Source organism: Bombina bombina, chromosome 2 (assembly GCF_027579735.1).
Source record: "Bombina bombina isolate aBomBom1 chromosome 2, aBomBom1.pri, whole genome shotgun sequence".
Classification (NCBI taxonomy): domain Eukaryota; kingdom Metazoa; phylum Chordata; class Amphibia; order Anura; family Bombinatoridae; genus Bombina; species Bombina bombina.
Genome location: NC_069500.1, coordinates 475,245,306 through 475,258,134, shown reverse-complemented (window position 1 = coordinate 475,258,134; position 12,829 = coordinate 475,245,306). Strand labels below are relative to the sequence as shown.

Here is a 12,829-nt window from a genome sequence, read left to right as displayed (position 1 = left end):
GGAGGAGGTGAGAACGGCACACCGGGTCTATCCCACTCCTTAGTAACAATTTCAGTAAGTCTCTTAGGTATAGGAAAAACATCAGTACTCGCCGGTACCGCAAAATATTTATCCAACCTACACATTTTCTCTGGTATTGCAACTGTGTTACAATCATTCAGAGCCGCTAACACCTCCCCTAGTAATACACGGAGGTTTTCCAGCTTAAATTTAAAATTTGAAATATCTGAATCCAGTCTGTTTGGATCAGAACCGTCACCCACAGAATGAAGTTCTCCGTCCTCATGTTCTGCCGCCTGTGACGCAGTGTCTGACATGGCCCTAATATTATCAGCGCACTCTGTTCTCACCCCAGAGTGATCACGCTTGCCTCTAAGTTCTGGTAATTTAGCCAAAACTTCAGTCATAACAGTAGCCATATCCTGTAATGTGATTTGAAATGGCCGCCCAGATGTACTCGGCGCTACAATATCACGCACTTCCCGAGCGGGAGATGCAGGTACTGACACGTGAGGCGAGTTAGTCGGCATAACTCTCCCCTCGTTGTCTGGTGAAATATGTTCAATTTGTACAGATTGACTTTTATTTAAAGTAGCATCAATACAGTTAGTACATAAATTTCTATTGGGCTCCACTTTGGCATTAGCACATATAGTACATGTATCTTCCTCTGAATCAGACATGTTTAACACACTAGCAATTAACTAGCAACTTGGAAATGCTTTTTCAAGTAATTTACAATAATATGAAAACGAACTGTGCCTATAAGAAGCACAGAAAAAATTATGACAGTTGAAAATAATTAAATTATAGCATCAAATCTTTGTAAGAAATATACAATTTTAGCAAAGGATTGTTCCCATTAGCAAAGGATAACTAACCCTGGCAGCAGAAAAAATACACAAATAAACGTTTTTTATCACAGTCAACTACACTCTTCACAGCTCTGCTGTGATGATTACCTCCCTCAAAAAAGGCTTTGGAGATCCCTGAGTTCTGTAGAGATGAACCGGATCATGCAGGAAGAAAATGAACCTCTGACTGAGTTTTTTGATGCGTAGTAAAAGCGCCAAAAATGGCCCCTCCCCCTCACACATAACAGTGAGAGAGATCAGTGAACTGCTTTAATTTAAACAAAACTATTGCCAAGTGGAAAAAATAGTGCCCAAAACATTTTTTCACCCAGTACCTCAGAGAAATAAACGTTTTTACATGCCAGCAAAAAAACGTTTAACCTCAATAAATTAATTGTTATTTAAAACCTATTGCAAGTCCCTGCAAATTAGGTTAAGTCTATGCATACAGTATAAATCCAGTGAAGTACCATTCCCCAGAATATTGAAGTGTAAAATATACATACATGACAGCCTGATACCAGCTACATCTACTGCATTTAAGGCTGAGTTTACATTATAACGGTATGGCAGGATTTTCTCATCAATTCCATGTCAGAAAATAACAAACTGCTACATACCTCTTTGCAGATTAATCTGCCCGCTGTCCCCTGATCTGAAGTTTACCTCTCCTCAGATGGCCGAGAAACAGCAATATGATCTTAACTACTCCGGCTAAAATCATAGAAAAAACTCAGGTAGATTCTTCTTCAAATTCTACCAGAGAATGAATAACACACTCCGGTGCTATTATAAAATAACAAACTTTTGATTGAAGGTAATAAACTAATTAAATCACCACAGTCCTCTCACACATCCTATCTATTCGTTGGGTGCAAGAGAATGACTGGAGGTGACGTAGAGGGGAGGAGCTATATAGCAACTCTGCTGGGTGAATCCTCTTGCACTTCCTGTAGGGGAGGAGATAATATCCCAGAAGTAATGATGACCCGTGGACTGACCACACTTAACAGGAGAAAATATATATATATATATATATATATATATATATATTGGGTACTTGTAAAGTACGGTTAATCACCCATAAGGGTCTCAAGGCGCTGCACCTTTTATTGGCCTTACTGGGGATCAAACCTGCAACCCATAAGTTGCTACAGAGCTCAGCCACAGAGATATATCTATGGAATCCTGAAAAGGAATAGCTATCCTCTATAGGGATAGAAGTCTCCTGTTCAGCATGGAAATTGTCTTGCAAGGCTCCTTGAGAGGTCCTCTAATAAAAACCTCTCTGACAATATAGGAAAAGTAAATAAAAGGGTTATACCCATTCACTCTCATGTCCTAGTACCACTTTTTGGCACCGCATGAATTAACAATGACCGAAATGTCGTTCCAGAGTAGCTAAAAACTCCATAGTAATAACCGGAGCAGAACTAGCTTAAAGGGACAATACACTGTAAAATAGTTTTTCCATAAATGTATTTTAAATAACTTGTTATACCAACTGCAGAGTATAAAATATTTGAGAAATTGCATTTTCGGGTTTATTTGTGTATCTGAAGTAGCTGGTTTGTGCTTTGAAACCACAGCCTATTACAATGGGTTGAGCTTCAGGTAATATCAGATCTCATTATGTTATCACTTTTATGTACACAGAACACCAAAGCTCAATACATAGAGAGAACAATGGAAAATTATCATTTTATTACTTAACTATCATGCCCCCCCACTGAGGGTGTAATCTCTTCAGCTGGCTGTGTTTACTTAGGCTTGTCAATAGCGTATACGCCAGTATCAAAACTTTCAGTATAGGTTGGGAAACCACAAGCTAAATCAGCTATTTCAAATGCTGAAATATGAGTAAAGGAGCTACTTGCAACCAATTTAATACACTCTAGCAGGTAAAAAGGATCATTGGGAATAATTTAAAGGGGAGAAAGTTTTTGGGTGAACTGTCCCTTTAAACTTGAAGATACTACTTCAATATCAGCGTGAGGAATCAAACCGTCAGAACTGAGATCTTACTATCTAAGTATCCCCTTCCTCATGTAACTTGGAGGGAACCTCTAAGAAAATAATCTACAGTGACAGAAACCTCACTCACTGAATATTTATTCTTCCTCTTGCGCTTTCCCTGCAGCATGGGAAAAGCCAACAACACACCTGACAAGCCCAGATGGAACAATGTCTTGCAAGATAACCCCAAGAGGAGCCGTGAAGGAAGCACAGGGCACTGGATGAATGGACGTTAAGATTTTCGGACACTTGAGGAGAAGGCTGCAGAAAATATTGAACATTGCCCGAATGCTTCAAAAACATCCAAGGCAATGTTGGCTCTGAAATTTTTTTTTTGTAAAAAAAACAAAAAGAAAAACCTTATAATACAGAAAACTTAGGTCGTCCACAAAAGTATCAAGACATAACGTGTGCACTGTGTAAAACTGAATATTACCAAAATTACTGTGACTTTAAATTTAAAGGAAACGCTCTAACCTAGTTCCCTTACATTATACATACCAAATAAGGTATTGTGGTTAAAGCCTCTCTGCTGTATTATACAACCCAGCAGAGATGGCGTCCAGGCTATCAACACACTTGACCTGTACTGTGTGTGAAGCCTGTCACAATGCAGCAGAGAAGGCAGTCGTAGCACACAATATATTTAAGTTGTACTGGCTATGAGAAGCCTCTTCGCTGCACAGTCCACTACGCAGCAGAGAAGGCATCCATAGCACTCAAAGTTATTGCCATGATAAAAGCCACTCCGATGCAGAGACCCAGCGCAGCAGAGACAGGTATCCGCATTGCTCAATGTTAATCACGTAATGACAGGAGCCTCTCCGCTGCATAGTCACAGCGCAGCAGAGAAGGTGTCAGGTTAGGAAAAGTCCAGAAGAAGACCCAAATGCTAGGGCGAACTTAAACAACACCCTTGCACTCTGAGTTTAATCCAGGACGTGACCCCACGACAACCTCTAAAAAACAATGTACTCACGATATGGAGCAGGATTAGCCTGAGTCCAAAGTAATTCAAGATATCAGCCAAATAGACTTCTGAGTAAGGAACTGGTTACAGGAAAAGTCTTCCACAGAATCAGGAGAGCAGGGATAGTCACTTATACTCAGACAGAGGAAGGGTAAACAAGAAACAGTTAATACTGCAGGAGTAGGTAACTTGTTATCAGGCAGTTTGAGGGTTAATACTGTGTAGTCAGTCCTTGAAGAGTTTGGCAACAGGTTATCAGGCAGTTTGTAGGTTTATACTGAGTAGTCAGTACATGAAGAGTTAGATAACTGATTAATACAGATTAATCAGTACTTGCAGGGATTGGCAACAGGTTGTCATGCAGTTTGAGAGTTTCACAGAATAGACAGTCTTTGCAATGTTTGGCAACAGGATATCAAGCAGTTTGAAGGTTTACACTGAGTAAACAGTATTTGCAGAGTTTTGGTAACAGGTAAACAAGCAGATTGAGAGATTCACAGAATAAATAGTACTTGCAATGTTCGGCAACAGGTTATCAGGAAGTAGAGGATTAACCCAGCATAGTAAGTCTTTGCAGAGTTTGGCAGTTAGAGAGATTCCACAGCAAAGTCCTCACAGGAGCCACAAAGAGTAACAAACAAACGGGCACTGAAGAAACAGGAAGCCCGGAATAAAAAGCCTGTGAGTGACATCATCAGGAAGGGGCGGCTCAGACTACCTGTCAATCAAGCACACAGAGAGGACAGTTGGAGCTTCCCAGCGGCCGAGCGTGACAGAAGGCATCCGGTTCACAGCAAAAAACTCTTTAAAGACTATCCGGGAAGGAGACAAAGGAATGCACAAACAATGGCGCCATAATTAGCCCCGCCCATCGTGGGTATCTCCAGCTAAACTCCCGGCGGCAAAAAGTAAAGCAGAAGCCGCGCTCATATAGTTTTAAATACAGACATGCTGCAACATGACAATACTACTAAATAACCTCCCGGTTGGCTAGGCCAACGGAGCTAGCATTGCACCTAACCTGTTTACCCCTTAACATATGTAGAGTACAAAAACAGTATAAACCTCCCAGACGGCTGCAATTTAATAAACAAGCTGTTGGGAGTTGCAAGTATGCTACTGTATATTATAAAAAACAGAGCCACTTCCCCGCGTCCTCCAGTGCTTGCATTCACTGCCAGATAACATGTCCCCCTTCCCTTTTAGGACCAGTGTCATCTAGTGTCCCTTATAAAGTATAAAGAGTGCTAAATTTTTCTGTGTATGCATCCTTTCCAGAAAAAAGAATTTAGCACTTAACTTAGAAATCTGCCCGGCAGGAGGGCAGCTCACCCGGCTTGCGAGGTCCTCTTCCTCACATTGGCCTGTGGAACAAAACAAGTACTGAGTATATTCTCTTCCCTCAGACTTTTACAAACAGGGCAGCAAACAATCTATGGGAGGCGCAGTGAGAATTATGTCCCAAAAGTTTCCACTGCTCTAAAGCCAGCCACCAAAGCTCTACTGTAGAGACTGATATGGACCACGGCTACACCCTAGGACAAAGCAGCACAATGTTGCACTACTTAAAAAATAATAAACTCTTGATTGAAGAATCTATTCTAACACCTCACTTTAGCTCTTCCTATCACTAACGTAGGCAAAGAGAATGACTGGAGTGGGAGGGAAGGGAGGAGCTATTTAACAGCTCTGCTGTGGTGCTCTTTGGCTCCTCCTGCTGACCAGGAGGTGAATATCCCATTAGTAATTAAGATGATCAGTGGACTCATCGTGTCTTAAAAAAGAAACTAGTATTATCGATATATCAGCCAGTTAGGAACTGTAATGACAGCTAAAAACGCTGTAGAATAAAAAACTACTATGGGGTTCATTCAAATCTTTCTGACTCGTTTATTAGCTTTTTTTTAGCTTCCAATCCATGTTATTAAAGTTCTGAGTGATCACAATCCAAGTAATAACATTTCTGTATTGGGAAAAGTTCAGATTGTATCTGAGCAGATAATCATCCATACGATTCATGCAAAGCAATGGTTTCGGTGATCACAATCCTCCTGACCATGGGTTTTACATTTGTATTTTGGACACATTAAATTCACCGCACAAAGCATGTTGATAAAGAGCAAGACTGGACTTTCCAACATGTTTTTGTGTATTCCAAGGTGATTTGGAATAATTCTATTATCTAGCATATGTGCAATACACTCTGAAGCAGCCACATACACCATTTTAGATGTATATATCAATAGTACCTGAGTAGTGGATGGGACATTTATATATGTATATGTATTTAATAGGGAGATATGTGATACATATAGAACAAAAGATCAAAAAGGGGCACCTCATAGCGTTACCATGTAAGGTAAGGAACATGTGAAGGTAGATAAAACCTGGCTAACAAGTTTGGTGGCCCCTATATGAAAGACAGTGCTAATTATCTGGCTGACACATTGGTCAGCATGCTGGAACCACAGTATCAGCTTCCTCCACAGGACTCCGGGCTTCTAGGCACAGCACTCGGTGGTGTATGATTCCTCTGGAGGACACTGGGACTCCGCATCGACTCACACAGCCGTATTCGTCAGCAGCAACACTTGGCTCTGTCTAATTGAGACTGCTGCTCGCCCCAAAAATGCTCAGGATCCTCAGCACCAATAATACCAAATAGGTAAATACCGCACACCCCAAAATCAAAGGATAGCAATGTGGTTAAAAGTGTAAATATCAACTTTAATAATGCAACGCGTTTCTTGGCAAACAGTAGCCATTTTCTCAGACATAATACAAGCATAAAGAAGCGCTCATTTAAACAAACAGGGCAAAATACCTACCCGGATGTAACAAATTTAAAGTATCCAATCGCAAATGTTACAAACAGAAACACAATTAATTAAATTTACAACAATAATTGTTACCAAAAAAATTAACAATAAAATCATTACAATAAAAATAAGAATTGCTACCAAATAAAACCTGTCTCTAGAAGGACCAAAGTAAACTTGCAATTCTATTTCAATTAAACAAAAAATAAAAACTGAATAAATCCTTAAATCTAATATTGCAATATTCTGTAACTTGAATAAAAACCTACTGGCGATTAAGATATGTATACAAAACCCATGACAAAATTGTATACACAAATAAAGTAACATATTTCAAAAAGGAAAGTGTAATTGAATTAATTAAAAACCTAATGTCACATGACATCCAAATGTGAATTACCTAAAAATATAAAGTAAACAAGACTAAATAGACCTATGAAGGAAGTGTAAATATGACGTGCTATAGATAAGCAATGTGACTAAGATGAGAACAGGCTAGCTGTGTGGAAAGAAGAGATATATAATGTGCATACATAAAGGGCCAGATTACGAGTGGAGCACAAAACTGCAATTTTGCAAGCGCAATATTTGCACTGAACTTGTAATACCAGCGCAAGCAATTGGGTGCTGGTATTTAAATTGACCTGCAATGCGAACGCAACCTTGTGTTCACATTGCATGGAAGCTTTGCTCTCAATAGTGCGCGCTTCCATAGGCTCCGATGGGAGCCTCGTTCTCATGTCGTGAGACACAGCATGAGTACCTTGCGCAGCGAAGGGGTAATTTGCACAGCGATGGCCAGACGATTTATATGTATATGAATATATACATATATATTTGTGTTTATTTGTGTATATACACATATTAACACATAAACATCTATGTATATAAGCATATACATATATATTTAAAGGAATACTACAGTCCCCATAGACCGCAATGTAAAGCACTTTTCAGTGCCGTTTTTTATTTTCAAACCCCCCACACCCACCAACTTTAACCCTTCATAACTGCTTTGTGCAGTTTTTTTTAATAAAACTAAAAATGCTAATGGAGCAATTGGGGCACAATTAGAAACCAGAGATCTGATCTTTGGTTCGTTTTTGGAGCGGTAGTTGCTACCGCAAGCTCACAATAGCAATAACCAGGTACTTGTAATGGCTTGTTATTTATCGCAAGCCCGTAAACGCGTGATCTTGCCAGTTTAAGGGCACGCAATAAATTAGCACTCTGTAATCTAGCCCAAACAGCATAAGGCAAAACAGTGTTATGTAAATGAAACCAACAGTATGAATATGGATAGTGTAGAAAATGCATAATGAATAAATACTGTGTATGACTATAGAAATGTGCACACAACCATATAAAAGTATATGTTCCAAAATGTAAGGCCGAACAAAATGTAAGGCCGAACAAATGAAAACGTGAAAAAGATTGTGTGATAGTGAATGATATTTATCAAAAATGACGCATTGCGTGTAAGAAAGTGAAAGAAATTTAAGCAACCATGTAAAAACCATGCTGTAGCGAATAATGTTCGCCCAACATCGCTAAATGCTGACAGCATACGCTTTCGGCATTTAACATTGAACAAGCATTTCCACACAGCTAGTCTGTTCTTATTTTAGTTAGTCACATTTCTTACCCATAGCACGTCATATACATGTGTGTGTGTATATATATATATATTATATATACAGTACACTTCATTCATAGGTCTATTAAGACTTGTTTATTATATATTTTCAGGCACTTCACGTTTGGATATTATGTGACATTAGGTTTATATTCATTCAATTACACTTTCCTTTTTGAAATATGCTACTTTTTTGTGCACACTATTTTATCATGGATTTTTATACATAGGTTTTATTCAAGTTAAAGAATACTGCAGTATAAGATTTTATTTGAATTTATTCAGTTTTGTATTTCTTGTTTAATTGAAAAAGAATCACAAGTTTACTTTGTTCCTTTTGGAGACAGGTTTTATTTGGTAGCAATTCTTTTTTTTTATTGTAACAATTTTATTGTAACATTTTTGGTAACAATTATTGTTGCAAATTTAAGAAATTGGGTTCACGTTTGTAACATTTGAGATTGGATACTTTAAATATGTTACCATGTTATGGTATTTTGCCCTGTTATATAAATGTAGCACTTATTTTTGTTTGTATTATGCCTGAGAAAACGATATTGTTGGCAGAGAAAAGCTTTGCATTATCAAAGTTGACAATCACACTTTTAACCACATTGCCATCCTTTAATTTTGAGGTGTGTGCTCATTTACCTACCAGATATTATTGGTGCTTGGGATCCTGAGCAATTTTGAGGTGAGGAGCACTTGCTACTGTTATTCTAGTAGCATATTAAAGGGGCAGTCTAGTCAAAATTAAACTTTCATGATTCAGATAGGGCATGTAATTTTAAACAACTTTTCAATTTACTTCTATTATCTAATTTGCTCAATTCTTTAGATATCCTTTGTTGAAGAAACAGCAATGCACATGTGTGAGCCAATCACACAAGGCCTCTATGTGCAGCAACCAATCAGCAGCTACTGAGCATATCTAAATATGCTTTTCAGCAAGTGATATCAAGACAATGAAGCAAATGAGATAATAGAAGTAAATTAGAAAGTTGTTTAAAACGACACGCTCTTTCTAAACCACGAAAGAAAAAATTTGGGTTTCATGTCCCTTTAACTGTGCTGCACATATTACTGTATATATTGTATTTTTGCATTTATGTCACTCATTTTATATTAATTAACATTGATTCATAATTTGAGAGCAATTTAAATATTGATGTAAAGTTAGTGTGCTCCCTTGAGATATGGGGGCCCATTTATCAAGCTCTGGATGGAGCTTGAGGGCCCGTGTTTCTGCAGGCTCACCAGAAGGCCGCAATTCTGCAGGGGGCGGTGTTGCACCAGCAGCTCACAAGAGTTGCTGGTGCAATGCTAAAAACAGAGTGCGTATTGCTCTCCGCATTCAGCGAGGTCTGTAGGACCTGATCCGCATCCTCGGATCAGGTCCGACAGACCTTTGTTTTTTCTAGATATGTGATATATATTCTGCTTCCTGCTAATTTGCAGGGAACAAAAGAAAATGGAAATCACGACCACATCTTCAAGAAATGGCATTTACAATCACTCTCTTTGTATCTTTGTTTTATTTCATACTCACATTAAAGTACATTATTTTCACCTTTAGGAACAGGGTTTCTATTTGCAATCACATCATCATGAGTTAAAGGGACATTAAACACTTTAAGATGGTAATATAAAATGATAAATTGTTTATATAAAACAACTCTGCAATATACTTTCATTATTTATTTTGTCCTTTTTGCCTGTAATTCCATTCTGAAATTGTGAGCTTTTCAGTTCCTGTTAGAAATGGAAGTGCAGAACACTGTTAAATCCAGCACAACCATTGGCTGCACACTCTAGTGACCTATGTATAACTGTCCCTAATTGGCCACAGCAGAGAAGTTACAACATGGCAGCTCCCAGTGTTTTATAGACACTAAAACTTTACACTTATTTTGTCACTTTTTAAACAACTAATGAAACTTTAAAAAATACATCTACATGCTAGTCATGGACTAATCTTTTCTTTGAATGCATCATTCTAGCTAGCATGTATTTAGTGTTTAATGTCCCTTTAAGTATTTGCTAATTAGTCTTGTTTGTTTAAAACCATAATCCTCTTACAGTTATAGAAATGCGGCAAAAAGAAACCCCAGTCTGTGCAGTGAGAGCGAGGATTGTAAACAAGATTATGGTCACACTGTTAACGATTAAACAAAATGGAACAAATAAAATGTAAAGATTGAAAGCGACCTCTGTGTTTGTAAAATTATGATGAACACTTTCTTGTAATGTCTCAGGTTAGAATACATCAGTACTACAGTCAGGTATTCTGCTGCTGCAACCATTACCTGTGCAATGAAAGGTGTAATTAATGCTCCCACCCGAGCCATCCCACTGCAGGTTCCCAGACCCAATGCACGTGTCGCTGTAGGATATACCTGAAAGAAAACAGACTTTTTATTGTTTTGCCAACATCCATCAGAGACTGAGCTTGTTAAAAAGGGACCTAAAATATATTCTACAAGAGCCTATTAAAATGTGAATATAGAATTATATTCTTCAGCCTGTATTTTTATATGAAATCCAATTATGGGCACGGTTCTTTGTATAGGAGGTGCACGTAGAAGGCACCACTGCTTCCCCTTACTTTTAATCTTTATTTACATACATATTAAAAATAGCATGATTTTTTTTTAATATGCATATAAATTAATAAGAAGGGTTTTATTAAGAACTTTGGAGGTGCTGTGGAATTGATTTTCAGTGTTTGTATTTTTGTATGAAGTATTCCATGACCCTTCTCTTGTCTGCACTAAGTACATTTGGGCGTCAGCTCCTTGAATACACTTTCAACCCTGCATATACCCACTCTGTAAGGCCAAAATCACAGTAAAAGTCAATTGAAAATTGTTTAAAACGGCAAGCTCTATCTGAATAATAAGGGCAAGATTACAAGTGAGGCGCAAATGTTTTTGTGCAAGCGATATCCGTTTTAATTGTGCTTATATTACAAGTTCAGGAGATTTACGCTACAATTCTTACCACGATCTCAAAGCTGTGGTTAACTGTTTTGCAAAACTAAAAAGTTGCACAAAACACATCAAAAATATATTACAATGTACAGTTCCACTTTCTAATAGAAATTATATTTAAAATACTGTATATTGCACAAAAAAGTTATAAGGGCTCAAAGATATGAGATCTACGGTGTTAGAGAAAAAAAAAGCTGCCAAAGTACTTTAACATAGAGATACACATACATATGCATGGCTAGATATGTATTTGTATGTATATAATATATATATATATATATATATATATATATATATATTTATATTTATTATGTGTGTGTGTTTAACTGTGTATGTACTGTAAATATTTCACATTCCAATGTTCTGCCCATAGCAGAATATGTTCTATGTATTTTTAAAAATATATTCCTATATATATCTGTATACCTATATAATATAATATATATATATATATATATATATATATATATATATATTTAAAAAAAACAGATATATGTAGAAATATTTATGAATATGAAATATTCATATTTTCATGTTCGGTTAGCGCAATTACGAAAATGTGATTGTGTTCGAGCGAGAGTCGGGTGTTAGTTTTTCCCCACGTTTTCTCCTCTATTGACTTTTATGTGGGAATATGTAAACGCGCACACGGTATTCAATGTTCAGATTTTTGCGCTTGTCTGGTTACCGCTTGCACAAAATACTTTTTTTTTAACGTGTAATACGAGAGCAACCCGACTAGCGCTAAAATCTTAAGTCTAGCAGAGTTTTTGAGACTGAGAAAACGCATTAAACCACGCCACTTGTAATCTAGCCCTAAATGTAAAATTTTGACTTTACTGTCCCTTTAACTTACAAATGTCACTGATTTAAACTAAATCAAACCAAAGCATAATAGATCCAGATAGAACTAGAGTGTCTAGTGTATGCAGTTATACAATATGATATTATCAGATTTCCCTCTCACTCAATGGGGCCGAATTATCATTGTGCGAGCGGACATGATCCGATATTGCGGATCATGTCCCCTGCACAACGATAAATGGCAACAGCATACGCTCTCTGCATTTATCATTGCACCATCAGTTCTTGTGAACTGCTGGTGCAATGCCGCCCCCTGCAGATTCGCGGTCAACCGGTCGTATTAGATCAGGTTGATTTCTGGCGATGTTTGTCTGCCGTCTCAGAGCAGGCGGACAGGTTATATAGCAGCGGTCTTTAGACCGCTGCTTCATAACTTGTGTTTCCGACGAGCCTGAAGGCTCGCCAGAACCACAGAGCATCAAGCTCCTTACAGAGCTTGATAAATATGCCCCAATATCTCATTTAGCTCTTACCTCTGGGGTGTAAACATAGGCAGCTTGAAATCCACCTGAAATGAAAGCTCTTGCGATGAACAGTAAGACAGTGAGAACGTTCCTGGTGGAGACAGGAAAAAAAATTATATTCTGAATTGTGACTGCAGACATTAACACAAAGGGCTGATGATCTAAAGCTCAGTTCTGAAGAGTATTTTTTAAGAAGTCTTCTCAGGTCCTTCAAAC

General features: G+C 37.8%; 1 protein-coding gene across 1 annotated transcript in view; it reads right to left on the bottom strand.

The window, feature by feature from the left end:
- Positions 1–12,829, bottom strand: part of SVOP (SV2 related protein) — a 149,403-nt gene that overhangs the window by 8,983 nt on the left and 127,591 nt on the right. Inside the window, exons 14-15 of the mRNA XM_053702135.1 lie at positions 12,623–12,704; positions 10,602–10,691 (exon numbers count right to left, since the gene is read on the bottom strand). Coding sequence (XP_053558110.1) covers positions 10,602–10,691; positions 12,623–12,704 — 172 coding nt within the window. The remainder of the gene's footprint in view (positions 1–10,601; positions 10,692–12,622; positions 12,705–12,829) is intronic.